Source organism: Solenopsis invicta, chromosome 7 (assembly GCF_016802725.1).
Source record: "Solenopsis invicta isolate M01_SB chromosome 7, UNIL_Sinv_3.0, whole genome shotgun sequence".
In the NCBI taxonomy this organism is placed as follows: domain Eukaryota; kingdom Metazoa; phylum Arthropoda; class Insecta; order Hymenoptera; family Formicidae; genus Solenopsis; species Solenopsis invicta.
In genome coordinates, this window is record NC_052670.1 from 902,268 (window position 1) to 929,661 (window position 27,394).

The 27,394-nt window shown below is 40.9% G+C and overlaps 3 protein-coding genes across 5 annotated transcripts in view; 2 read left to right on the forward strand and 1 right to left on the reverse strand.

Annotated features, from left to right (window-relative positions):
- On the forward strand, positions 1 to 24,644 carry LOC105193532 (hemocytin). Of its 3 annotated transcripts, none has more exons than XM_011158008.3 (29): positions 1 to 377; positions 499 to 648; positions 844 to 971; positions 1,055 to 1,214; positions 1,280 to 1,407; positions 1,481 to 1,576; positions 1,718 to 2,076; positions 2,220 to 2,808; positions 2,935 to 3,222; positions 3,324 to 3,754; positions 3,868 to 4,129; positions 4,209 to 4,442; positions 4,509 to 4,734; positions 4,825 to 5,030; positions 5,097 to 5,462; positions 5,620 to 5,958; positions 6,034 to 9,167; positions 9,271 to 10,649; positions 11,720 to 12,915; positions 13,262 to 13,615; positions 13,832 to 13,945; positions 14,060 to 14,281; positions 14,496 to 14,779; positions 14,883 to 15,161; positions 15,240 to 15,500; positions 15,587 to 15,739; positions 15,893 to 16,010; positions 16,137 to 16,289; positions 16,363 to 16,659. In XM_011158008.3, exons 1-29 carry the CDS (start codon positions 268 to 270, stop codon positions 16,548 to 16,550), a joined length of 11,907 nt encoding a protein of 3,968 aa, XP_011156310.2. In that variant the 5' UTR covers positions 1 to 267; the 3' UTR covers positions 16,551 to 16,659. The 3 variants fall into 3 exon arrangements, with proteins under 3 accessions (XP_011156310.2, XP_025991483.2, XP_039307732.1); XM_026135698.2 differs by having other exon boundaries at positions 1,718 to 2,025; XM_039451798.1 differs by lacking the exons at positions 15,587 to 15,739; positions 15,893 to 16,010; positions 16,137 to 16,289; positions 16,363 to 16,659 and adding an exon at positions 24,608 to 24,644 and having other exon boundaries at positions 15,240 to 15,298.
- On the forward strand, positions 16,850 to 20,194 carry LOC105193533 (nucleoporin NSP1). The gene is made up of 6 exons (XM_011158009.3): positions 16,850 to 17,420; positions 17,494 to 17,521; positions 17,940 to 18,111; positions 18,277 to 18,363; positions 18,440 to 18,461; positions 18,535 to 20,194. The coding sequence occupies exons 1-6, from the start codon at positions 17,342 to 17,344 to the stop codon at positions 20,040 to 20,042; spliced, it is 1,896 nt and encodes a 631-aa protein (XP_011156311.1). The 5' UTR covers positions 16,850 to 17,341; the 3' UTR covers positions 20,043 to 20,194.
- The window catches only part of LOC105193534 (serine-rich adhesin for platelets), an 8,059-nt gene continuing 1,203 nt past the window's right edge, over positions 20,539 to 27,394 (reverse strand). The window contains exons 6-8 of the mRNA XM_011158010.3: positions 21,158 to 27,393; positions 20,946 to 21,065; positions 20,539 to 20,865 (exon numbers count right to left, since the gene is read on the reverse strand). Coding sequence (XP_011156312.1) covers positions 20,752 to 20,865; positions 20,946 to 21,065; positions 21,158 to 27,393 — 6,470 coding nt within the window. The 3' untranslated portion in view covers positions 20,539 to 20,751. The remainder of the gene's footprint in view (positions 20,866 to 20,945; positions 21,066 to 21,157; position 27,394) is intronic.

A 27,394-nucleotide genomic window follows, 5' to 3' on the forward strand; every position in this document is an offset into this window, starting at 1 on the left:
AAACGTGATTTTACATTTAAATAAATATTATATGTACCGTCTGATCCACGACCGACTGACCTACATTTTTCATCTTTCTCGTTTATCAAGTGCAATTTGAGCTTATCACTTATCCGTTTCCTTCTAGAGGTAGATATATATATAAAAGGATTGTACTCTTATTTGCGCTTTTTAAAAGTGTTACTTAGCCCGCGCACTTCGTCGAAGACACGAATGTAAAACTTTTTATTCCGTTACGTGGACACAAAGTTGTATCGCGCTGGTACTATGGTGCCGTTGCAGATATTTGGATGTTCACTCATATTAATTATCGTTGCAAGCGTTATAAATCGAGGATATGGATATTCGGAGGATATGAACACGCAAGATGCAAATGAGTTAGTATATTGTACAAACTGCAATTCTTTAAAATGTTATTGGTATAATTGCATTTTGCTTTCCTTAGAAAACAAGTAAATTTTAAAAATCCTATATACACATTTTTTATATATGTATTAGGGAGGACATCCTGAACGATGCACCAGATTCGGTGGTTGGTGATTTCTACAATGTCAAAAGCAGCAAAGGAGGAAGACGTATATTCGTAGGGGGTTGTACTCGTAGACCAACCGCGCCCGTAAATGGCAAAATAAAATGTTCTCTAGACAGGTATTTAGAAGCACTGAAAAATTCAAATAAAAACTATATTATATATTTTAACTTAAATCTAAATTACTTAAAGTAACTGATAAATTAATTGTTATTATGTAATTATATAATTATTATATTAAACGATAAAATGATTCGATGAGTACAAGTTCACATAAAACGCTAAAGAAATATGCTAAATAATTGTGATTCTAGTGGCTGTATTGCAAGTTGTGCGCCGGATTACAAATTTCCGAACGGTGCGCTTCATCTAACGATTACTTGCGTTGATAAGGAATGGCACATCGGAGAAACCGAGTGGAACTCTGTACCACATTGTGAACGTACGTAGTAAAAGCAAATCTAGATTTAATCGTCGAAGATCGAGAGACAAGATATACCTCTATCCACGTTAAACCTTTTATAGCAATCTGTATGCCGGAATGTCAAAATAATGGAATATGCATCGCGCCGCATCATTGCGACTGTCTTAAACATTTTACCGGTCCGCAGTGCCAGTTTGAAGATAGACCATGTCTGAATTATTCTCCGCCCGTGCTGAATGCTTATAAAAGATGTAATTCGAAGTAAGTACAATATTTTATATTTCTATAAGCAAAAGTTTGTAATTTCTTTTAACTCTTTCTTTAAGAACGTGCACTATATCCTGTATGGAGCATTTTACTTTCCCCGATGGTTCATCCGTCGCTAATCTAATCTGCAAGAATGGGAGTTGGATGCCAACCAGAAGTGACTGGGTCTCAATTCCAGATTGCGAACGTATGACTGCGACCGTTAAATCGTTGTAAAATTGAGTACCCGTAGCGTACTTAACATGATTGTATTTTTACAGCTGTGTGCGATCCACCTTGTCAAAATGGTGGCAATTGTCTTCCAATGAATGTATGTCAATGTCCGCAGGATTATCGGGGACCTCAGTGTCAATACTGTAAGTGAAGAGATGTCTTTATAATTCGTAATTCTATTTTAACTAACAGAAAATATACCCGAAAATAGACTTTATTAAATCTCTTTTGTGTTCATAATTTGTTTTACGCAAATTGTGTATCTCATCATATATGGATGGCAGCTGCCGATGTTTGCGATGCTGAGAAACTCCGCTTCAATGGTGGATATCATTGCCGAGATTCCGGTGATACGTATTCTTGCACGCTGTACTGTCCGTCGGGAGTTGAATTCGAATTTCCAGCTTCTTCGGTTTATGTTTGTACCTACGACAAAGGAATCTTCGAACCGCAGCCCGTACCGCAATGCAAAGTCGAGAATAACGTTAAGATCATCTCACATGGTACCTTCTACAATACTTACCTACGGGAATCGAATCACTCCTGGTCAATGGAAAATGTCTACGACACCAAAACGCAGCATACTCAAAAGGTGCACGGTGAAAGTTACAGGATCCACGGTAGCAACGTGTCCTCACATCCAGTAAATAATACATTGCATTCACGAAAATTTATTATATATATAGAATTTGTAATAAATAATGTTATATGCGAAAAGAGACTATGCTCATCAAATTAACAAAATGAAAATGACGTAATTAATTTATACTGCACAAAACATTACAGATTCGATATAATAGTCACGACAATCAAATAATGGTATTTGAGATAAGTCAGCCGAGATCAAAGACATGCTATAGTTGGGGAGGCGCACATTATAAGACCTTTGACGACAAAATCTACAGTTTCGATAGCGACTGTTCGCACACGCTTCTCCGGGATACACAAGACGGCGTTTGTACGATCGTGGCGTCGAATGGCCCGGGCTGCAAAATCGGATCGGATCGTCATTGCTCCAAAATCGTGAAGCTGTTCGTACACGATAAGAAATACATACTCACCAGCGACGACACAGGCATGCCGATATTTAGCAACGGGAAACGATCGTTGCCGATACCAATATACTTGCCTGGATTGCGCGTGGACAAGTCCGCACATTTCATCCTCATCTCCCTCGATTCGCTGGGCGTGAAACTGAAATGGGATGGCGCCTTGCTACTACAAATAGAAGCTTCCGAGAGTATGTGGAATAAAACGGCTGGTCTGTGTGGCACTATGAACGACGATCCAAACGACGAATTCTTAACGAAGATCGGAAGTTACGCTGAAACTATATCAGCGTTGGCAAGTTCTTGGCGGGTTGAAAGTTTTGAAGGTGACAATGATAATTAGATTTTTAATTTGTACTTTGTAAACGCTAAACTACTTTACCTAAACTATCCGCGTTAACAAATAATGTTTTTGGAAATAATGTTTTTAATGTCACCATTTTATTTTGTAGAACCATGCGATGATTATCCAAGTGTACAACATGCGTGCAAATTGAAAGACGAGTTTGCCAGCGACGCCTTTCAGTTCTGCGTCAAGTTGCTCTCCAACCACAAATTCAAGACTTGTGCCGAAACGATTAATCTTTCTGAACTGACCGATTCATGCTTGTGGGATTATTGCGCATGCAAACACGACGACAGAAGAAAATGCGCTTGCGATACTATGAACGTTTATGTGCGTCAGTGCGCTCAAAAAGGAATCACACGATTAACTGGATGGAGGACCGATGATACTTGTCGTAAGTCAATTAAAATATATTTTATAAATATTTCTTCTGTTGTTCTTGCTTGTAAAACGCACTTGGAAATTGTTTTATTTAATTAAAAAACTAAATTTTAGCGATTATCTGCGACGGTGGACGAGTGTATATGTCATGTGGACCAAAGATAGAAGCGTCTTGTTCGTCTGGTATCGAAGCAATGAGCGAGAGTTCTGAGTGTGAGGAAGGTTGTTTCTGTCCAGCGGACACCTTGGAACATCAAGGCAAATGTATCTCCCTGGAGGAGTGCCCGTGTAAATTAAGGGGTAAATTTTTTGAACCAGGCACAAGCGTGCCAAAGGGTTGCAACACTTGCACGTGCACTTCCGGCAAATGGGTGTGCACGCAAGTACAATGCGGCGCTAGATGTGCCGTCTTGGGTGACCCGCATTATATCACATTTGACGGCAAGCATTACGATTTCATGGGAAAGTGCAAATATTATTTGATAAAGGGAGAAAATTATACGATTGAAAGCGAAAATATCCCATGTTCCGGAGCGATATCCGAGGTCAGAGAAATCTCTTGCTGAGAAATGATTTGATATGTTGAACTTTATTTTTATTAATTATTACTTATTCCCTCATTTATTAGGCATTCCTAATTAATTATTATTTATTTTAGAGCATGGGCTTTGCCTCTGCAGATTCCCCGTCGTGTATCAAGACTATTACAATCATTTTCAAAAATACCTCTATAAAGTTGAAGCAGAATCACCAGATTACAATAAATGGTAACGAGATAACAAAATTCCCAATGTTGTTTGATGGCGTCCGAATACGAATTGCGAGTAGCATATTCATGGTGATTCACCTGCCAAATGCTTTGGAAGTGTGGTGGGACGGAGTATCACGCGTTTACATTAATGCTCCTGCTGAATTCCATGGTAAACTGCTTTCCATCGTTATAAAGAGCATATTATTGTATTTTTGAAGAACTTCTCTGATTGACTCGTGATTATTTAGATCAAACGAAAGGACTTTGTGGGACGTTTAACGACAATCAAAAGGATGATTTTATAACGCCTGACGGTGATATTGAACCCGTGGCAGTCGCCTTCGCCAATAAATGGAAGACAAGTGATGAATACTGTGTTGACGAGTCTGAGAATGAACCGAAAAATCCCTGCGAGTTAAATCCTCAAAGACGAGCGACCGCGGAAGAACACTGCTCCAAGATACATAGCGATATTTTCTCGGGTACTTATACACAAATTTTTATATCTAAATAGTATCAAATAATCTCATTATTATCTGTTATTTTAGATTGTCATTGGCATGTCGATCCAACGGAATTTTATCAAGACTGCATGTATGATATGTGCGCATGCGACACTGATATAAAATCGTGTCTCTGTCCCATGTTAGCAGCATATGCGAAAGATTGCGCTGCGTTGGGCGTGAAACTTTCGTGGCGTACTGAGATCGGCGAGTGTAAAATTCATTGCACTGGCGGACAGACATATCAAATTTGTGGAAACAGTTGCATGAGGTAACACGCTGTAATGCATTCATTGCATTTACTTGTCAAGTTACCTTTTATATTACTGTTTTCTGTATCACGCTTAATTCATTGATGCAGATCGTGTTCGGACATCTCCTTTTATCGGGATTGCAAACAAGAATGCGTGGAAGGTTGCAATTGTCCAGAAGGTCAGACGTTAGATGTGAATGGAGAGTGCATCCCAGTCGCTCAGTGTCCTTGCATATACGCAGGTCGCGAATATAAGCCTAATCATCGAGAAGTCCGTCCGGGCAACAAGGGACAAGAATTTTGCTCTTGCGTAGGTCGGTGTCTAAAGCGCAAGTCTGTTTCCGGTAGTGTTTTGTAATACAAAATTCTGTTTTTCACAGGCGGCGTATGGGAGTGTCGATTAGCAACACCAGATGAAATTCGGGAATATCCATCGGTCACTGAACTACTATCCGTTTGCCAGGCTATCAAGCATCTAGAGGTGACGGATTGCGAGCCCGTGGAGCACAGAACTTGCAGCAACATGCACATACAGAACGAACAAACGCCGTCGGTTTGCACGTCTGGTTGCGTTTGCAAATCCGGATACGTTTTGGACACGCCGAATGGTGTTTGCATCAAAGAGGAAGATTGCCCCTGTCATCATGGCGGAAAGAGTTACAAGCAAGGCTCAGTTATACAAGCCGAATGTAATTCTTGTACGTGCGAGGGCACCAAGTGGAAGTGCACAGACAGAACTTGCGCAGGTAATTCTTCTACACTTGCTATTAATTATTTTTATTATTTTTTTTATGTTTTGTTTCTCAACTTTTGGCTGTAAGTGTATAATTTATCTTCTCGAATAAAAAAAATTGATTATTTTTGTACCTATCATATTATGCTAAAATAATATTTTTTTTACAGGAGTCTGTTCTGTATGGGGCGATTCGCATTATAAAACATTCGATGGCAAAATGTATGATTTCCAAGGTGTATGCGACTACGTTTTGGTGAAGAGTGCGTTGAATAAAGAAGATTGTTTTGATGTCTCGATTCAGAACGTACCTTGCGGTACAAATGGAGTTGCATGCTCGAAATCGATCAAGCTTACGATTGGCAGTGGTGAACAACAGGAGGAGGTCATTTTGACAAAAGGAAAGAAACTACCTAGGGGACCTTTTAAGAGACTATCGATGAGACTCACTGATCTCTTTGTATTTGTTGACGTGCCAGATTTAGGATTGGTATTACAATGGGACAAAGGTAAGAATTGTACACATACCTAAAAGTATAAGTTAGTTGAATTCTTAAAAAGAGTGTTTGATTATTCTTAATTAGGTACTAGAGTTTACATCAGATTAAATCCGGAATGGAAGGGTCGTACAATGGGCTTATGTGGCGATTACAATAACAACGCTGAGGATGATTTTAAGACACCATCCGGTGGGATATCCGAGGCTTCCGTCAATCTGTTCGGAGACTCGTGGAAAAAGGATACGTTCTGTCCTGAACCGAAGGACGTGGAAGCTGACGCCTGTGAGCAACATCCAGAACGTAAGCTGTGGTCGCTACGACAGTGTAACATACTGAAGTCACCATTGTTCTCACCGTGTCATTCAGAAGTGGAGGTCGAGCCGTATCTGCGTAATTGCATCTTCGATGCGTGCAGTTGCGATGCCGGCGGTGACTGCGAATGCCTATGCACTGCACTGGCCGCGTACGCGCACGAATGCAATGTGCGAGGTGTCCCTGTGAAATGGCGAACGCGAGAACTCTGCCCGCTACAATGCGACGAAAAATGCAGTACGTATTCACCTTGCGTTTCGACCTGTCCGCGCGAGACATGCGACAATTCTATGACCGTAAGAGACAGCTCGCATCTGTGCACGGAGGATACGTGCGTTGAGGGCTGCCAATTCCAATCTTGTTCTGAAGGCCAAGTGTATCGAAACGCCAGTTATACGGAATGTATACCCAAATCGATGTGCGCAAAACCTTCCTGCATCGAACTCGACGGAGTGATATACTATGAGGGCGATCGAATTAGCGGCGATGATTGTCACAGTTGCTTCTGCAGTCGCGGTAAAGTGATCTGCAAAGGAGAAGCTTGTACCAATATCACCACTATCGATGCTACTACTGCCTTACCCTTGGCGGAACCCCAGAAATGCGTAGACGGTTGGACCACGTGGATTAATAAGGATCCTGCCATAAAAGGAAAGAAATTCTTGGATGTGGAACCGTTGCCCAATTCAATGGATCTTGCTAATGCAAACGGACTCGCAGTTTGCGAGAAAGAGCACATAGTTGATATAAGATGCAGATCTGTTGAAGGACACTTGAACCCGAAGGAGACTGGCCTGGACGTGGAGTGCAGCTTGGAGCGTGGCTTGTACTGCCAATCTCATTTAGATCTTCCTTGCGTGGACTTTGAAATTAGCGTGTTATGTCGCTGTTCTGAATCGATTACACACAATATCGAAAACGTGACAACAGAGATCAGCACCGAGACGGGGAAGAATGATCTGGAATGCGACGTCGCGCAACCAAACTTGCCGCATCCAACGAATTGTCAACTATTTTATCAATGCGTCCCTACCTTGACGGGATACGAACTGATAGAAAGATCGTGCGGTCCTGGCACTCTTTACAATTCAGAGACTCTCGTCTGCGATTGGCCAACGGAAGTTCTACGCATACGACCAGAGTGCTCAGTCGCTTCTGGGCAAACCACACAAGCCAGTGGTAGAACCGAGTGGAGCAGCACTGCTGGCGGTCACTACGAGAATACGCTGTCGACCACGGTGAAAAAGATAGTATCGACCACGAACGTGTGCAAAGACGGCGAAACGTGGAGTAAATGCGCGATTCAGTGCGACAGCGTGTGTCATTATTATCGTCACATTCTGATGACGCAAGGTCTTTGTAGCAAAGGTACTGATTGCATTTCCAAATGTATTTCAATTGACCGACCTACATGTCCCTCGCACAAGTTTTGGAGAGACGATATCACCTGCGTGGAGGCAAATCATTGCTCCTGCAGATCCCATGATGGAGGCTCGGTTGCGCCTGGTGCCATCAGAAAAGAATCCGACTGTGAGACTTGCCAATGTATCAATAATTATTACACATGTGATACAACTTTCTGCTATAATATTTCAAATCATGAGATGACGGTAGGGACAGGAAGGGGACCGGAAACAACCACTCAACTACCACTCAGTACAACCTCGGGAAACGCTTGGAGGACATCACCAGTTACTATCAAGGACCAAACGATCCTTTTACATAGCACGGTCACTCCGCCCGGGGAATGCGATGACGCCAACTTCGTACCATTAATACAAAATCTGCGAAAGGACATTATTGTCCATACTAGCAGCAATAGGAATTCCATTTTACGATCCGAAGATCTATTAATATATACGGAAGGAACAATGCTGCTACCCAAAAAATTCTGGGAACCTGAGATGATGAATGCAGATCAATGGCTTGACGTCGAGTTTAAGAAACCTGAACCGATTTATGGATTGATCTTGCAAGGCGGCGTTTCTGAAGATAAATTCGTAACCAGTTATAATGTGCTTTTTTCGGAGGACGGCCAGACTTTCTCATACATACTCGACTATGAAAAACAGCCACGCGTGTTCAGAGGGCCTATCGATAAAGTTCAGTTCGTGAAACAAATATTCTATCAACCGATTGAGGCGAGGATCATTCGTATCAATCCGCTGACATGGCACAATGGAATTGCGATTAGGATAGAAGTGTTGGGTTGTCAGGATCACGCAATCTCAATGACAACTATTAGGACAACAACTGAAAAGATTGTCAGACCTTTATGTGAGGATTCGATGGGATTGGACAACGGGCTGATGACCATGGAACAAATTTCGGTGTCGAGTTCGTCGCAGTTGATTCAGTATCTTCGATTATCCGCAAAGAGTGCATGGCGTGCCGCTTTGGACAATCCTCATCAATATGTTCAGTTCAACTTCATAGAGGCTCGAAATCTGACCGGAATCACGACCATGGGTGGTGACGGTGCTTGGACGACCGCTTACAAAATATTTTACAGCAATGACGAACGTCAGTGGAATCCCGTTATTGATGAGAACGGCGACGAGAAAGTGTTTCTTGGCAATTTCGATGCGGAAAGTTTGCAGACGAATTTCTTTGAGAGACCGTTGCACGCAAAATTCTTGAGGATACAACCTGTCAAGTGGCACGATCATATTTCGTTGAAGGTCGAAGTTCTGGGTTGCTATCTAATGTATCCTACGCCATGGTTGATGACATCGACAATTAAATCGACAACGACATTATTCAATCAAGAATGCAATGTGTGTGACGGGATCGATCAAACGTTAAACGATAAAGGCTGCAAATGCGAGGATCCTTACTGGTGGGACGGCGAATTGTGCGTACCGAAGCAGGAGTGTCCCTGCGTGGTCGGACACGTTCCTTATGCGGTAATAATAGCATTAACGATAACAATAATGTATTTATTGAAATCCTGGAGCAAATTTTCTAAGAATAGATTACGACAAATATAATAACAGGTGTTTATTACAGGTGGGCAGCATGTACGAGACGGACGATTGCCAGCAATGCGTATGCACCTTCGGCGGAACAGCTACATGTTTGCCAAAAAAATGCGACCCTTGCTTGAAACCGGGTCTACGATCTGTTGTCGGTGAACTATGTGCCTGTCTCTGCAAGCCTTGTCCACCGGGCACCAGACTCTGTCCCACGAGCAGCGTGTGCGTAAATGAGGCCGCATGGTGCAATGGTGTTCAGGATTGTCCAGATGATGAAATAGATTGTCCAAACATAATTTCTACGACACCTATCGCGACTGAATCTCCGGGAACAATCAAGCAGGAAGTTACGACTATCAACCCCATTCAAGTTAATCCATTACCATGCGAGGAGCCGATTTGTCCGCCCGGTTACAGAGTAGTTTTCAAGCGGACATCCCGGTTGCGCGATAAGCCACATCATAATGTTAAGTCGAATGTGAAATCTAAAGGGCACAAAGGTTTTACGAAGACAAAGGGACACAAAAAATATCCATTCCATGATCATGATGAAAATGATTTAATGAAAGAACAGAGTCAACTAACAACGAAGAATATTCAATGTCCTGAATTCATTTGTATGCCCAGTAAACCTGTCTTCCCCAGCGAGACAGAGCCGGAAAAGTGTCCAAAAGCATTCTGTCCGCCGCAATACGAGGTGGTGTACGAGAAGATAAGCATGTACAAAGTGCGCAAGTGTCCGAAATACATTTGCCGACCATTGTCATCACAGGAAGCGATGTGCAACGTCACGGGCAGAACATTCAACACGTTTGATAACATGGAGTACAAGTACGATATCTGTAATCATATTCTAACCCGAGACATGTATAATAACGAGTGGTACGTCACGCTGGAGAAGTTATGCGTCGATTCACGCGGAAAGAGATCTTGCACACGGATCTTGATGGTGATGCTGAATGACCATGCGATCGTGCTCTATCCGGATCTGCATGCGAACATTGATGAGTATACCTTCACGGCTGAGCAGATCGCGCGTCTCGGAAATCGACTGCCCGGTTTTGAGCTTTCGCGCACAGGCGACAAAATTATCTTTGTTTCGCATCGCTATGGTTTCTGGATAATTTGGGACTCGAGCACCAACGTAAAGATCGGCATTACCACTAAATTGGCGGGTCGCGTAGACGGTCTGTGCGGATACTTTGACGGTGATATCACGAACGATCGTCAGACACCCGAAGGTACGCAAGCGAGGAGCACCGTTCAGTTCGGGGATAGTTGGGCGATGGAAGACACGAAATGCGATTTGCATGTATGTCCACGTGACATTCAAGAGCATGCATGGACGATTTGCCGCTCTGTGAAGAGTCCGATGCTACTGGACACGTGTTCTACAGTCGTCGATATCGATAGGTAGTATTTGATTCAATGATATGAATTTGGTAACTCAAAGGGTTAATGTTTCAAATTTGTTATTAAAATGGAGGAGTCAAGGGGGCAGGATCCTTTGGAAGGTCAAAAAAAGCTTATCTTTATGAATTTTTTTTTTTTACAAAAACTATATGAGCGATTAATTTGAAAATTTGCACACATTTTTATCTATATTTTGTTGTTAATTAGAAATTTTTACAAGTAAAAATAATGAAAATTGTAATAATTATAACATTGTTCGCGCGACGTGTCCGAGCGTGCATCATCTCATGGTGACCATGAAATCTTGACACTCAATGTTATCTGAGAAATAACAAATCGAAGATTCTTAATCTACAGATATTTGGTTACCGTTGGAACCAGAATTATTAAAATTGAACTATTTTTTAAATAATTATTATGCATGTAAAAATAGATTTCAAAAAATCACTAAAAATTTTTAAAGTTTAACGTAAAAAGAAAATGAACACAGTAATATAATTTAATTTTGCTGGTTCCAACGATAGAGAGAAGCGTTTCGAATATATAGGTAAAAGGCGAATTCAATCGATTTATTAGGTTGTCTAAAATCGTGGTCACCAGTTTGAAAAATGTTTCGAGAAAAATACGTTTAAAGTTCTGAATATAAATTTACTCGTATATTTTTAGTACTTTTGTAAGTATCATACTAATCAGCAATTCCACGCCCATATAATAAGTCTTCTGTAATTTCTGGATGGAAGCATTGCTAATCAGACACTTTGGAGTAAAGTGTACTTATTATAATAAAAAATAATAAAATAAAATCAAAAAGAAATACTGCATGTAAAAATTTTTATCACTTTGAATAAAATGTTATAACTTCCGTAATTTTTCAAATTTTGTGATAAGGGTTGATTCTTAAAAGTACTTTCATAAAATGCAATAAAAAAGAAATTGATTTTTTTGACCCTCCAAAGGGTCCTGCCCCCTTAAAACAAAGTTTCATCCGCTTAAACTAAATAAATTTTTGTATAAATTATATCTTTAAAAATATATCTACAGAGTATAAATTTCTGTTGCTATTATCACAGGTTTGTGTCTCGTTGCGTGGAGAACATGTGCTCTTGTCTGCAAACTTCTAACAGTTCTTACGAAGACTGCCGGTGTCGTCTACTAACGAACTTCGTAGGCGAGTGCGAAGCTGCCGTTGGTCCTGGCACTGATCTATTATCAGATTGGAGAACCGTTTATGATTGTCCCGCGAGCTGTCCGTCACCGTTTGTTCATCGAGATTGTTACCGCAGCAAGTGCGAGATCACCTGCGACAATCTGCATGAAGTGGAACCATGTCCGCCAATGCGGGGCGTTTGTTTCCCCGGTTGCTTCTGCCCGGATGGCCTGGTACGTCGAAATGATGAGTGCGTGCCGCCAGCGCAGTGTCGGGATTGCGTGTGCGATGGTCTTGGCGATGCTAAATTCATCGGCTTCAATCGCAAGGACTTTAAGTTCGCTGGCAATTGCACTTACCTGCTATCGGGGAATGTCGCGGAGAACGTAAAAAGTCCGGACGGAACTCGCACGTATCAAATCTTAATCACCAATGGTTATTGTGATAAGGGCACGTGTACGGAGGTCATTACACTGCTCTATGAGAACCATGTGATACAGATCAAACGTGCAGAACGCTCGAAGAATCTGAGAGTGATGATAGACGATTCCCAAGTGAAGAAGTTTCCGCACAATCGCACGTGGATTGTCTTGGATCAAATATCCGTTGGAGATGTGATTCTGCTCGTACCGTCCATCCAATTGGAACTTGTTGCCTTTCAACAAAACTTTGCGTTTACTTTAAAACTACCTTCGCACATCTTTAGCGATGATACTGAGGGTCTGTGCGGCAATTGCAACGCTGATGCTGAAAGTGGTTTTGAGAAACGTGATGGAGAGATCACCGATGATGCCGAGGAATTTGGTAAATCTTGGTTGATTGAAAATCTGTCGACGCAATTGGGTTTGAATGATCAGACGTGTTCTAGTAGTCGTCAATTTCAATGTACGCCTCCGCCAGCGGAAGAAGATCTTTGCAAGAAGCTTCTAGATTTAGCTGCGTTCAAGCAGTGCCATAGCATTGTCGATCCAGAACCATATTTAGATTGTTGTCACGATGCGTTATGCACCGGAAGAAATTATTGTGACAGCTTAGAGATGTATGCCAGAAAGTGTTCGGAAGCTGGTTTGTGTCCGAATTGGAGAACCGACGAAATCTGTCCTTACGAGTGTCCTAAAAGTGAGATTCTACCTGATATTTTAATTATTAAATTTGCGCACAAAAATTGTATTTGCTAAGTAACATTAAAGACGAAATTATACAGAGTTCCGTATTATTGTATATACATTTTATATTCAATTTATAAAATAACTTTTATTAAGTAAAATTATTATTTTAATAAATGAATTTTACTTAACATCAATCAGTTTTTTCTGATAATATTAATAATAAATATTTTTTTATTTAAAAGTATTTTAAATTTGATTTAATTAGTAATTGAAGACACGATTTAATTAAAAAGAAAACTAATTTAATGCCAAATTGCGAAAAAGTATATTCTCTTAACTTAATGTATTTCATTCAGATCTTGTCTACCAAGCATGCGGATCTAGTTGTAAAGAAACGTGTGACACCATAAATGGTGTGAACAATCCGAAATGCGCAACTGATTCTATCGAAGGATGCTTTTGTCCAGTGGATTACGTTTTCCACAATGATTCCTGCATACCGAAGAAGGATTGTTTCATCTGTGACAAGGACGGTCACGTACAGGGAGATATCTGGCATCCGGATAAATGCACCGAATGTAATTGCAATGATGGAATTGTGAATTGTCAAACGATGGAATGTCCTGTGTTGGATACGATTTGCGAAGAAAATATGACACCTGTACTTATCAATGGAACTGAGGAGAGATGTTGCCCCAAATATTTTTGTGGTGAGTTAGTATATAACATTGAAAAAGATATATTTCCAATATGTATATATATGTATCAGAGATGGGCAATTTTTTGAATAAAGAATAATGAATAACGAATAAAATTTTATTTACAAATAACGAATAATTTGTTATTCAAATAAAAATTTATTTGATTATCTCGAATAAAAATATTTTTGAATAAAATTTTATTTACTTAACGATTCTCATGTATAGCTCCAAAGCCAACAACGCCTACAATATGTGTTGAGTCACAGGAACCAGAATGTGGTTTTGGCCAAACAATGAAAGTGATTATCGATGCTGATGGCTGTCACAAATTTATATGTCGTACGTATAACATGTGTGCACTTTTTATAATTATTTATTTGTTCACTCGCTTATTCGCTCCCTAACTGCCTCCCTCTCTCTCGTTGCAAACTATAACATGACATGTAATTTCAGAATGCTTGCCTGTAAATGAATGTCCCATTTTCGACAATTTTACAAACGAAGTTGAGCAACTGCAACCTGGTTTTATACAAATAATGAACACATCTGGTTGTTGCCCGCGACCAACTAAAATATGCGATCCGAGAACTTGTCCTCCTGTACCAGACTGTCCGGATTACTACAACGCTATTACAACAATGCTTGTAGATAGTTGCTGTCCCAATTACGATTGTGGTATAGTTTTTCTTTTTATGGTTGTTTGTGTAATTTTATCATTATATGCGTACATTAGAGATATCGTAATGTAATTTAAAATAATATCAATATTTGTTTAGCAAATTAATATTTTTAACAACATGTATTTTTTATCAAAAAGTATTTGTCAAAATGTATTTTGTCAAAAAGTGTTGACTTTATTATTAATTTTATTATTTAAAATTTTTGTTAGTACCTCCAAAAGACGTTTGTCTTTATACAAGTAACGAAGACCAAGGCATATCACAAGTGGTAACGAAGAAAGTTGGTGAAAAATGGAAAGATGGTAAATGCAAAACGTGCGTATGCGAGATTTCAAATGATAGTCCTAAAGCAAATTGTTTATTCATGGAATGTTCAAATATGAGCGCACATCCTGATGTAGATGATTATGTATTGGAAGAAAGAATATTAGATGATAAATGTTGTCCAATCTTTGAGCGTATTGCTTGCAAATGGAAAGACAAAATATACAATGTAAGAAAAATATACTAATATTTTATTGTGTGTGTATGTGTGTGTATTATAATTTATTAAGTGTCATGAAAATATAAAATTTATATTATCAATATCATCACAGGTTGGCGAAAGTTGGAAGCCCAATACTGAGAATGCTTGTCTCACGATGCACTGTAATGAAGATTCAGGTAGTATTCAGGTATTAAATAAAGTCCAAGAATGTGATATCACATGTGACTATGGGTATAAATATCAAGCCTCTAATGATACCAGTGTTAATTGCTGTGGTACGTGTATCCAAACTGCGTGTATTGCAGAAGGCACACTTAAAAATGTAGGAGAACAATGGTATTCGGATGATCATTGTATGACGTATCTTTGTGAATCTGCAAATGGAAATGTAAGATTGTTGACATAGATACTGACTAATTGATTAAAATCGTGAATTAATTTTAGCTATACTGATATTCATTTTTAGGTGTATCTACAAGCAAATACCGAAATTTGCCCAGAAATTGACCCGCAAGTGGAAGCCGAGTTCGAGATAGAAGCACGCAAAATTCCAGGAAGATGTTGTCCGGAAATTGTTAAAACAGCTTGTCGTAGTGACGGAAAATTATATAAACCTGGAGAAACATGGAAATCTCTTACGGATAGCTGCGTCATCGAGACATGTATAGATGGTACCAATATATCAAAACGCAAAGAGGTTGAAGTGTGTTCACAACAGTGTGCTCAAGTAAGAATATTTTATTACATGCGTTTATTTAAATATTTTTATATATTTAAAATGTTTCATTAATAACGCATTGATCAATTTCCAAGGGTTGGTCGTATCAGGAACCAGAACATGGTAAATGTTGCGGGGAATGCAAACAAACATTTTGCGTGTTTGAAGATACTCTATACACACCTGGCATGACATGGTCATCTGATGATAATTGTACTACTTACACGTGCATGGAAATTAACGAACAGGTAAGTTATCTCTCAAAAAGAATAAACGCTTCTTAATTAAACAAAATTAATATCTTTTTCAGAAATTAAATTATGTATGATCAATCATATACAATAAATATATGCAATCAATTTTATGACTGTTTATATTACATAATTGTGTAATAATTTTAGCTATCTCTCGCTGTGAGTCCTACTGTTTGCCCAGATATAACAGATTGTCCTAATGAATTGATTTATCACGATCAATGCTGCAAACGATGTAATATTAATATAAAAGATCAGATCAAGGGTAAGTATGAAAAAATTAAGTATAAAAAAATTTGAACAAGCATTATTTATATTGAACTTGAGAAATGCTGCTGTATATTTTTTATTATTTTTGATAATTAATTATTTACCGATAACCATTTTTCAGAAACATGCAAAACAATTTTTGTGGATGCAAACAGTACTGTAGGTATGTTAGTTGTAAATCATCCATTACACGGGAAATGTAAAAACTTGGATGCTATTGAGGGCATTAAACAATGCAGCGGATTATGTCAATCTTCAACATACTTTAACAATGGTAACAATCAAATTGAAATTTTCTAAATATTGCAATGTTAATTTGGCTCTTATCTCATTTTTCTCTTATGCAGAAAACTGGAATCAAGTAAACAATTGTCAGTGCTGTCAAGTGGAGGAATATATGGGTATCATTGTTAATTTGATATGCGAAGACGGCAAAAAATTGAAAAAACAATTGGCAATACCACGTTCTTGTTCTTGCCAAAATTGTGTTTCCTTAGATATTAAAAACGAAAATAAGAAGATGACCAAGGGTTAATGAAGAATGTGTGCTGGCTTGGTTGCATTTATTTTTTATTCATATATTTCCGAATAACAAAAGATTCCTGTATTCAATACGCAAAAAATAGAAATATTTTAGTAATCTTTCTTTTTTTTAAAATTAATTACCTATCTGCTAATTCATCCAATAAATCTTTAATGAAAATTTATTATTTATATAAAATAAGAATTAAATATAAGGCTCTGTAATAATTAAATCGAATCGAACTGCTTTATAATATATCAGAGTGAGTCTCTCTCTAAAAAAAGAATTGACCAATCACATTAGTGAATGAGTTTAATTGGACGAGTTGTTCATAATTGGATTGGTTAATCCTTGCGCTAGATTTTGGACCATTTCGAACCGATTTCTAGCAACTTGGACACGAGACTTAAGGAAACGTATGGTGGGGATAGCGATATATGACTATCACTCTTGCACCATTCTTGCAAGTTTGGCCGTCTCACTCACTCCGCACGTCCGCAGTCTCCGCACAACCTTGTAGTCCATTCCAGTATGTATACATCTCGCTTCATAGTGTATGATGTATGCCAATGTATACACGTGAACAAAGAACGAAGTAAGGGACAAACGTAGTGATATAAATTACAAAACTATACATAACAAAAATTATGTAAGAAAAAATTTTTTTGAAACAAAGCTAAAGTTTACATTTAACAAAAAAAAGAGAGCAAGAAGATAGAAAAGCGCCGTTTCAAAAGAATCGACCGGGTCGACGTTTACGAAAGAAGGAAATAACCTCTTTCTGCGTTTTCACGGTATTTACGATGGTCATCTGCAAATATTATCGACAAGGCAATTGTCGTTACGGGCAGTACTGCCAATTCGAGCATATAAATCATTTCGGTAAGAAATACATATATTTTCATCATTCAACTGGCGCAACTCGAGTAACATGATTGTTTACTTTTCCAACTAGGCAATACCAAAGGAGAGGATGATATCATGTAAGTATTGTATAAAGTTTATATGCATATGTGAAGGTAATTATCCAGACATTCCCATCACCTTCAATTTTGATAAAATTATTCGACGCATTTTTATATGAAATGAAAGAATCTGACAAAAAAGTATCACTCTGTTGTTTATATATGTATACACATACAATTACACATACAAATACTTTTTTATGAGGAAGAAAAACATATATTTAAAAGGCCTTCTTGGTTCCCTGGGGTTTATTATTTTATACCAAAGGGAGTATGAGATTAGACGATTGAGCAAATCACATAATGTGATTGATTAGTCTATGAATTAAAAAACTTGCTTATTTTTATCTCACTTATGCTTATTTCTACCTATGCAGATGAACAATTAAGCTAACAATGACACTGTTTTCTTTTTTTCTTTATCTATACATATCAGTATCTTGGTGGCTAAAGAAGTACTTCTTGCTGAGAGAGGTGGACAATGGTTATTATCATGTTTTGCACCACTTAAAGAACGCTGCTGTATCCCAGGTATGAAGGACGTATCCCCAGAAGAGGTTCGATGGGAGATATATGAGGCACAAAAAAATGGCATGGTTGAACAGGCGGTTAGTGAAATTATATTTATAGATTATTCGAGCAACACAGAGCTGTAAAAGATATTTGTAGGAATTCCAAAAGAAAAATTTTCGGCATTCTGTTGCTCACATAAATCATGAGAATACATTTGTAAATATATGAAATATTAGGCTATCCTTGCATATTGTTTTTAGAAACTACACTTTCAACAATTGTGTCAAGAAATGAAGGCAAAAAGGGAGATGCTGAAAAATCCCACACGAGAGACAATTACGTTCCTGGTATATCGAATTCTATAATTTTTTTTCATGTAATTGTTAATGAAATCCTTTAAATATAAATATGATTATGTTTCAGAAAAAAAATTTAGGAAGTAAATGTAAGTTGAATGTAAATTGAATGTAAATTCAACAATAATACAGCCAGGAAATTATCTACTTTGTTCTGTACAGGTCCTGGAACTCAACAGTTTGCCTCACCTGGTAACGTATTCGCAAGCGCATTCGGCGTACAAAATAATAACCCATTTGCCGGAAATGGATTCGTCTCCTCGAGTAACGCATCGATATTCGGAAAATCCAATAATAATACAACGTCTGTATTTGGCGGTGGGGCAACCTTTGGAAACAATCTCGGCGGATTTAATGGTGCCGCGACAAGTGGAGCTGGTTCCATGTTCGGAACAACAAGCACGTCGACGTCGTTCAGCGGAGTACAGAACAGCGCGCCAGCGTTTGGAACACCTCAGAGCAATTCAATCTTCGGCGGATCGTCTCAAAATATGTTCGGTCAAAATAACAACGTATTTGGCGGAACGAGCCAGCTCAGCAACGCGTCCACTACTTCGTTGTTCAACAATTCGATAACTTCGCAGGCAAACACTTCGTTATTTGGCGGAGCGACGACCGCCTCCAACTTGTTCGGCGGTTCATCCACCGGATTACAGACAAATTCGGTCTTCGGCGGTGTCTCGACCACGTCGTCGTCCGGTTCCTTTAACAATGGCATGTTTACTCAACCAAAAACACAGATTCCTGCGTTCGGTGGAGCGCCAGTTTTCGGAGGAGTAACTCCTAACTATAACAGCAATTCTACTGGCAACACGATATTCGGAGGCGGCGGACAAACGTTCGGTGCTCCCGCGATATCATCGAGCGGTAGTATCTTCGGCGGATCCACGGCCGCCGCAACACCGGCTTTTGGAGCGGTCGTCTCTACCACAACGCCAACTTTTGGTACGTCCGTTGTTGCCAGCACGGCGCCAGGTTTTGCTGCTACCACGGCGCCGACTTTTGATCTAGCTCAACAGCCCAGCAATAATACCACTTTCGGGGTGACTGCATCGACTCCGAATGTTTTCGCTACACAAAATACCAACACGATGTTAATGGGCAACACGCCATTCGGCGCGCCGCCTGTTGCGATGAACGGTCCGTTTGTCACCGCTAACTCACAGCAGTTTGATTCTACGAGTACAAGCTCAGCGCCGTTTTCCGGCACAGGATTTGGAGTGCCCGTCGCTAATACGAGTAACACGTTCGGTACCACAGAAACGTCTTCTTCCAATTCGATATTTGCGAACGCGGCAACTACCTTTGCAACCACCAATGGAACTGTTTCAAATCAGTCACTGTTCTCCGCATCTACTTTCGGCAACGTCAACCCAGTTTCCTCTCCGTTCGGATCAGGTGCTGCTACAACTTTTACGGCAACGACAACCCTTACAAGCCCATTTGCACCACGAACACAACAAGGCAGTTCACCATTCGGAAATGTGCAAAATCAACCTAACATCAACGCTTCTCCTTTTAGAAAATCATCTTGTAACGAAATCGTCATCGATGATAGCGTTTATAGCGCGGAGGGTACGTTAACGGATGAAGAAAAGAATCAATTCTTGGCTGACAGTTTTATTCTTGGCAAAATACCACTCAAACCTCCCACCAAAGCTTTGAGTTGACTCGATAATTCCATCTATGGACTTTTAATGATATGTATTTAAATGCATACTGTGATAACGTTATTTCTGTAATCTGTAAATATCTAAACTTTTATACAACTGATGTGCTCTCAACCAAGTTCTTAATATAGATATATGTTTACGGAACTGAATAGTAAACCTATTAATTTCAATTAATAAACCTTTTTATACTCTATTCACTGAGAAAAATCGAATCCGTTTGCGCACATAGACATTATCGTAGTGCAAGGAATGCTGGTTCTACGAGCCTATACGACTTGTGCAAACAGAGGAGAAGGGAGCTTTCCAGCTGTCCTACAAGCCATTGCAGACGCAGTCTACACGGAGAGAACGAATTTTCGTCCGAGTATTTCGGTTTCTCTCAGTGAATAGAATATAGTTCAGTACTTAAAATGTTGATGTTAGAATATGAATTACGTGGATATAAAAGTAATATCGCACAATATGTAAAGGGGATTTCAATTAGAAAACTAGATTTGAGGTACAATTCTTTTTAATCTAATGAAATAAAGTCATTATTCAATCATTATAATTTAACAAACCATTATTTTATAATTCGACATTTAAATAACGCGCGAACATAAATTAAATGTACATTTTTTGTATCAACGTCTTTTAATTTAATGAATGATACATAGTATTTACATATGTACAAATGATGGATCGTATCACAAACTATGAAACCTTATCATAGATTTTTATAATGGATTATTCCGTGTGAAAGGGATGGGGTAGCAGGAGGAGGAGCGGGAGGTACGGGAAGCGACGGAACGCTATTAATGAATTGCGTGCCTTCCGAAACCTGCAAACAACATATACACACGCTATTCCTAAATTCATATAATTAAATTTGATACTATATAGACACGTTTATAAACACACCTGTGGCAAGTGGCACAGAGAGTTCGACGGATAATTACTTCGTTGCGCATAGGTCGCGGACTGATTGGATGTTTGCGATAGGCCGGGTGGTATACCGTTCGAGGATTTGTATCCGGTGACCTGAAAGAAAGATAATAAAGTTATCTTTCTATAATACGTGAAAATCGTGAACAATTCTATATCTACAATATTTATTGAGCGTAATCTGATACCTTGTCATTCATTTCAGGAAATATAGTACTTAGGTTGAAGTTAGTGAGACTGGTGCCTGAAGGATGATGCGGCATAGCCATTGGATTGCTCGAGACAATTCCTCCGCGGACCATGTTGGAGTTCATGGAGAAACCGGCCGCTCCTACGGTCGCGACACCTTGAGCGCTCGCCATGGCTGAAGGCGGGGGCGGTGGAAGACTGTTGACAGTCTTGGCGTAGACATTCGTTTGCGGATGATTCTGGTAGAGAGGATTGGCATGCGGTGGCGGTGGTGGTGGCGGTGGTGCTGGAGGCGGGGGCGGCGGCGGCGCCAGGAACGACGTCGAGTGATGATAATCCTCCAGTGGAGAGTTGATACCGGATAACGAAAACTCCAAGTTCTGCATGGGGCCACTCTCGAGAGTCTTCCGCTTGCCTTTCTTTGTAACAGTAGAATATGAACGTTTGTCACAATTGGAATGCTTCCCATAATGCTGATGATTCTTTCCATTTCCATTGGCGTTTCCAGCCGTGGTGGAACTCGTGTTCGCAGTAGACGTATTTGCGGTGCTAGCACTCGACGAGCTACTCGTTCCAGCCACATTTGGCAACAGAAAGCTGTTGGTTTCCTGCACATAATCGGCAGCGTTCTCGTGCAACGGCATAGCCATATAGCTATTGGGCGTGTTGGAGATGCTGGTAATAAAGTTGCTGGTAGGATAAATAGAATTGGCAGAATTGGACGGGTATGCATACGTGTTGAAATTCTGATTGACCACCGATTGACCGTACCCGGTCACGGTGCCGTCGTCCGGTGGTGGCGCGCTAGAGAAGTAATTGATGGGCATCACCGCAGCATCCGCAGACAAACCGCTCTGGAATTTGTTCTGTGGATAGTTCGTAAACTTGATCGAGGCATGCTTATCTTGGTGACTGCCAGTATCATGAATGCTGGTGCCAATCAACGCCTCCGCAGTGTAGTTGCTTTTGCAGTTTCTGCTTCTCCAGTGGATATTATTTTGTTGATACTTTTGTTGTTGTTGCTGCTGCGGTTGTTGGTATCCTTGTTCCGTGAACACGTGTCCAGACGACTTTTGTTCCTCGTGTCGTTGATGCAGATTGTTGTCATTGGTCGTTGTAGATTTACGAATATCTATTTGCCGCTTGCTGTTTGTTCTAGGACTTGCATTACTCTTCCTTTGATGTTTCCTAGCCTGCTGTTGTTGCTGTTGATGTTGTTGCTGTTGCGAATGCTGATGCTGATGCGGATGGTGATGCTGATGATGTTGATGCTGTTGATGCGTCTGTTGCTGATGGCTCTTCTCCTTCTCATGCTCTACCAGCTGACTCACAGATAAGAAGGTGGAAGCCGGATGTTGCGTGTTCTGAGTGTTCAATATCGCGTGCAGATCCCGTCCCGATACGTTATTCGTCTCTTTCTCCTTTATGGATCCATCCTTGTTTTGCTCCGTCGAAATCCTCGAGGTTGGAGCACCAAACAGGAAGTTCTGCTTCTCCAGATTGGTGCTGAGATCGAGATCGCTTACCAAACTCTGTAAACTCGACGGCACAATGTGTTGCTCGATACATTTAACCGATGACTGACCGATTGCGTGCTCAACACTATTATGTACATTGTTTTTCGTTGGCGACCACGGAAACGGCTGCTCCTCAGAATAGAAGGTCTCCGCCGGCCTTTTCGGATCGCTTTGAAGAACCGGTAGATTTGGAAAACTGTGAGCAGCAGATACATCATAATTATTATAAAATTGATTCGGAGTGCTCTGATTGTATGCGGGTGTCTGCGTAAACAGATTGTTTTGACAGAACTCCAGTTCCTTAACCATTGGTAGAGCAAGTTCGGCGTGCTTAATCTCCGGTGTCATCATCCAATTGACTGGTGCTTTAATCGCGTGTTGCTGATGTTGATTACTCTTGGCCTTATTGTTGTTACTATTGTTATTGCTACTATGAGATTGCTGCGGTTGCTGTTGCTGTTGTTGCTTCACATCGCTGCTGTAACTACCGCTGTCGTGTAGAGAAATCTGACTTTGAGGAAGAACCTGATATTTGTGCTGACTTGGCTGTTGCGACGTCTTCTCCGCGTACTTGAAGTTTACGCCAGTGTAAGCTTCAATCGAATATTTCATCTGCACGTTACTCTCCGCCAAGTCAAAATTAATCTGTGGTTCATACGTGTATACAGTTTTTTCCTGCTTAGATGACAGGTTTTGATGATTCTTCTGACCGTGTTGCTGAGAGTGCTGCTGTGGATCCATAGTTGTGCTGTATTCGTTCTGCATGTAGTCCGAATCCATGCCGTACTTGTTCTTGCTTTTACCACCATCGGGAAACTTGTAGTCGTTACCGGTTTGCTGGCTTTGCATGCGATTCTGCTTCGACGGATCGTTCCTGGTCTTGGAGGAATCGACGAAGGATTGCTTTTGCGACTCGATCTTTCCTTGTCGCGACTTGTCGATCCCAGTCGACATGGTTGAGCTACTCGAATAATTGTCACCTATCAACACTTGATTAGGGAAACTCGAGTTGTCCTTGTGCAATGGTATATAATTATAATTCTCGCAGATAGTCTTTGCCTCGGTATTATCGTTCGGATGTGGCTGTCCCTGATCGTAGTGTACCAGATTGTTATTACCATTGCCACCGCTGCCACTACTAACCGGCGAAAATGTCGTCCACGAGAGGATACTGAAATTGGACGAGTTATGGGCGACAGTGGTCGTGGACTTGGCATGATTCTCCGTCATCGTGCTTTGCTCGTAGTTAGATGTAACGATAAACGATGACGTTTGTTGCGAATATCGTGCAACGTCGGCACTCTGTTGCACTGCTGCTGACTTATTGTTGGTCATGGCAACAGTCGAGATGGCGGCGTTCTTTTTGTCGCCCTTACTAGGATATGTAACGTAACTGTTGTGCGTATTCGCATCGGTATTCGCGTTCAGCACGTTTGTCCGCTCGCTCGGATTGCTCATCGCTTCCTTGACATCGTACTGATACGACTGAACAAATGGATCTACATCCAGTTTTTTTGCGGCAACGTAGGCCGAATCGCGTATGTGATTATGCTGCTGTTCTTGCGTCTTAGAGACGAGCACATTGTTCAACTTCGTCTCTTGATTTATCTGATTCGGACTGTTTAGTGTGTCTGTGCTCTTGTTTAGTTTGGAATAGTTTCGCTGGAAAGTGTTTTCCGAGGAACTCTGATTTGCAGTCTTCGTGACATATTCCTGATTTCGCGATGTCGTACTCGCGGTCTCATTGTCGCTTGTAAACGATATCGAATCCTTCTGCGACATCGCTTTCGCTTGATTTCCAATGTAAGAGCTGGCAATAATGTGTTCCTGCTTTTTCTGAACGGCAAACGTTTGCTGAGAACCATTCAAATCTAAAAGAACATGATTCTCCTTATTCTGACTGTACATATGTTGCATATCTTGAGAGGGCAGGATCGGAAGAGAGGACTCCTTAGTTGACACAGAGTAGCTCTGCATGCTCTGGGATGTCACTGGAAGACCTCGCTCCATCTGATTCGCGTAATCGACATGATGATCGGAAACGATGCCAGTAGAATCTAGGAGCGTATCTTTGTGCGACGGATAGATCGCATGTGATGAACTCTGCGAGCTTTTGTTCTTCGTTTGAGTCGAATAATCCGTTTGGAGGGGTCGCAAGGTTCCGGACGAGGAATTCGTGGTCACTGTCGCGTTCTCGAGACGAGTGCTCAACAGATTCTGGGAGCCATTGATATTATTGACTGTGCGCGGACCAACTGTGGAATTCGATTCCTGTGTCGTCGCGATAGTATTTTTGAACATAGACGAGTTAGATGTATGAGTATGTTGCAACGAGACAAGACTATTGCCCACTATCGACGAGTAGCTGGGTAAGAACTCCTGCGATCCGGAATACACCATGTCGGGATTGCGGCTCGTTGCCACTTGGGACGACGTACAATCCGCGATATCGTTTTTGTCAGTAGACACGGAGATATTTACCGATGCTTGAGACGCGATTACGTTAACACTGTTCAGCGTGTTCGTCGTCCTCAATTGACCCGAACGACTTTGATTCGTTGCCAGACTCGAGGAATTGCCTATGATACACGACGAGTCTACGGCGGAGAAATTGACGGAAGTCTGAGAGGTAAACACGCTGGTAGTCACCGATTTCTCCAAGCTCGGTGTCAGAACAGTCTGAACTATCTTGTACGGCTCCCGCAGCGTTTCCTCATTTACTACCTTTGGCAACGATTTCGTCGTTGCACATTCCACAGGTACGATTACATCAGTGTTCGTGTTTACATTCGTGGACGCACTTTGCTTTTCCTCGTAGGATGTTTTCAGACGCTTCTCCGCAATCGCGTGCGACGTCGAGGAAGTTTTGATCTTAAAACTATTTGGCTCCATGGTGCCGATCTGCAACAGCATCGGCGGAGTCTGACTATGATATTTGAAGTCATCTTTCATCTCCTCGTCCAGAACCTCAGTTTTGCCGTTCAAGGACGACACCAGCGGAAAAGCCATCAAGAACGCCGCTGTGGGTGATATCGATTCCGGATTATGCGAACTAGAGGGAACGTTCAGGGAAGCGAATATGTCATTGGACAAATCCGAGTGTAGCCCGTCCGTTCTGTTGCTGATTGGTACGAATGTGTTCTCATTGGAGTACGGTAACTTGGATATTTCATCCTTCGAAGTCTTTGTCAATTTAGCCTCGTCGTTGACCACATTAGTTATTAGTGGTGACGACGATGACGACGTCGATGATGACGAGGATGATACTGATACCGATGTCGCAACATCGACAATGTTTGCATCAGACTTCATTGTTGTTGTAGTGTTTGTATCCAAATTTAGAATAATCTTGTTGCTTTCCGCATCGTTGACTCGTTGTTGCTCCTTAGCCGTCGCCACGCGTAGAAGACTGTCAAAACGCGTACCCAGATTGCAAGTTTTCTTTGGCCCGTCCGAACCAGCAGCCTTCTCCGCTACTTCGACATCTGTCAAAGTCGATTTTGCATCCAAGTGCTCCATGTTTGTGCTACTTTTTTCTGTTATGCTGTCTATTGATATATTGAATTCATTGGAAGATTGTTCAGGTGCATTTGTTTCGTGCGATTCACCGGAAAACTTATCCGAAGCAACGGCTTGCGATGTGACAGCATCCTCGGTCGTTTTCTTGTTCACATCGAAGCAATTCGTGTCCGTGATGTCCATCAATTTGCTCGTCATGGATGTTTCTTCGCGATCAGTATCGTTTGTTGCTTGAGTAACTTGAGTAATGTTATTTGATTTCGTGACGACAGATTCCTTTTCGTTGCTGACAGTTGCATGCTCGTCTCGGATGTTTTCCCCTATTTTCTCTATAACGTGTTTCAAACTTACGATAGATTTGCAAGTGGCGGTGAAATCCGTCGCTTTCGCAGCAATCGGCTGAGCGGATTTCGCTTCACCGTTAGCGTCTTTCCGTTTCTTGTCCTCCGGTTCGTCCGCAGAATCAGATTCCACAGATAAGCCGCGTTTAAACGCGCCTTTTCGCGGAGCACTTGGGTCCTCTTGAGTTTTAATGGAATCCTTCGGCGACTTCTTCTCGACATTTAACTCTTCGGCTGTTTCCGGCGTACTTTGGATGCTTTTGTGGCTCTTGGGATGATTCTTGTTACCCTTCGCTTTCACTTCCGATTCCTTCTTGCCCGCGCCATCCTTAGGCTTCTCCACTTTATCCTTGTGTATCGCTGGAATAGGCACTTTGTAAGCCATAGTCGTCTTTGTGATTTCTTTACCTTTCGGCAAGATACCCTTGTGTCCACCAATCTTCGTGGCATTAATTATATTCTTCACATTGGACGCCCAATTGTGAGAATCGACAACCATATTCGTCTGAATACTCGGTACGGTATTCAGAGTAACCTTTTGCACAGTGTTAATTAGAGCGTGATTGCATATAGAAACGACGGAGTTCTGAACGCGATTTGCCAAGGGCTGCATCACAATCATTTGATTTTGTTGTGTATTACCAAGGATTATCGGGTTTGTCGACGCTTGCTGCGTATTTACGATGATGTTTGACGTCATCGGAGCTACGAGGGGCATCAGCTTTCCACCGGACAAAATGAGGGCATTAGGAGTTAAATTAGTAACGGTGTTCGCCACAGGCGACAACGTCGAATTCTTTTCATCCTTGCGTTTGCGTTTCTTCTTCAATGACTTTTGGGATTCAACTTTTTTGTTCGC

Coding starts and splice junctions, on each gene's coding strand:
- LOC105193532 (XM_011158008.3), top strand. CDS start 268: ATGGTGCCGTTGCAGATATTTGGATGTTCACTCATATTAATTATCGTT. Junction 378..498: donor AACACGCAAGATGCAAATGA/GTTAGTATATTG, acceptor TATATGTATTAG/GGAGGACATCCTGAACGATG. Junction 4,735..4,824: donor TGTGGAAACAGTTGCATGAG/GTAACACGCTGT, acceptor TCATTGATGCAG/ATCGTGTTCGGACATCTCCT.
- LOC105193533 (XM_011158009.3), top strand. CDS start 17,342: ATGGTCATCTGCAAATATTATCGACAAGGCAATTGTCGTTACGGGCAG. Junction 17,421..17,493: donor CGAGCATATAAATCATTTCG/GTAAGAAATACA, acceptor TTTTCCAACTAG/GCAATACCAAAGGAGAGGAT. Junction 18,112..18,276: donor ATGGCATGGTTGAACAGGCG/GTTAGTGAAATT, acceptor TATTGTTTTTAG/AAACTACACTTTCAACAATT.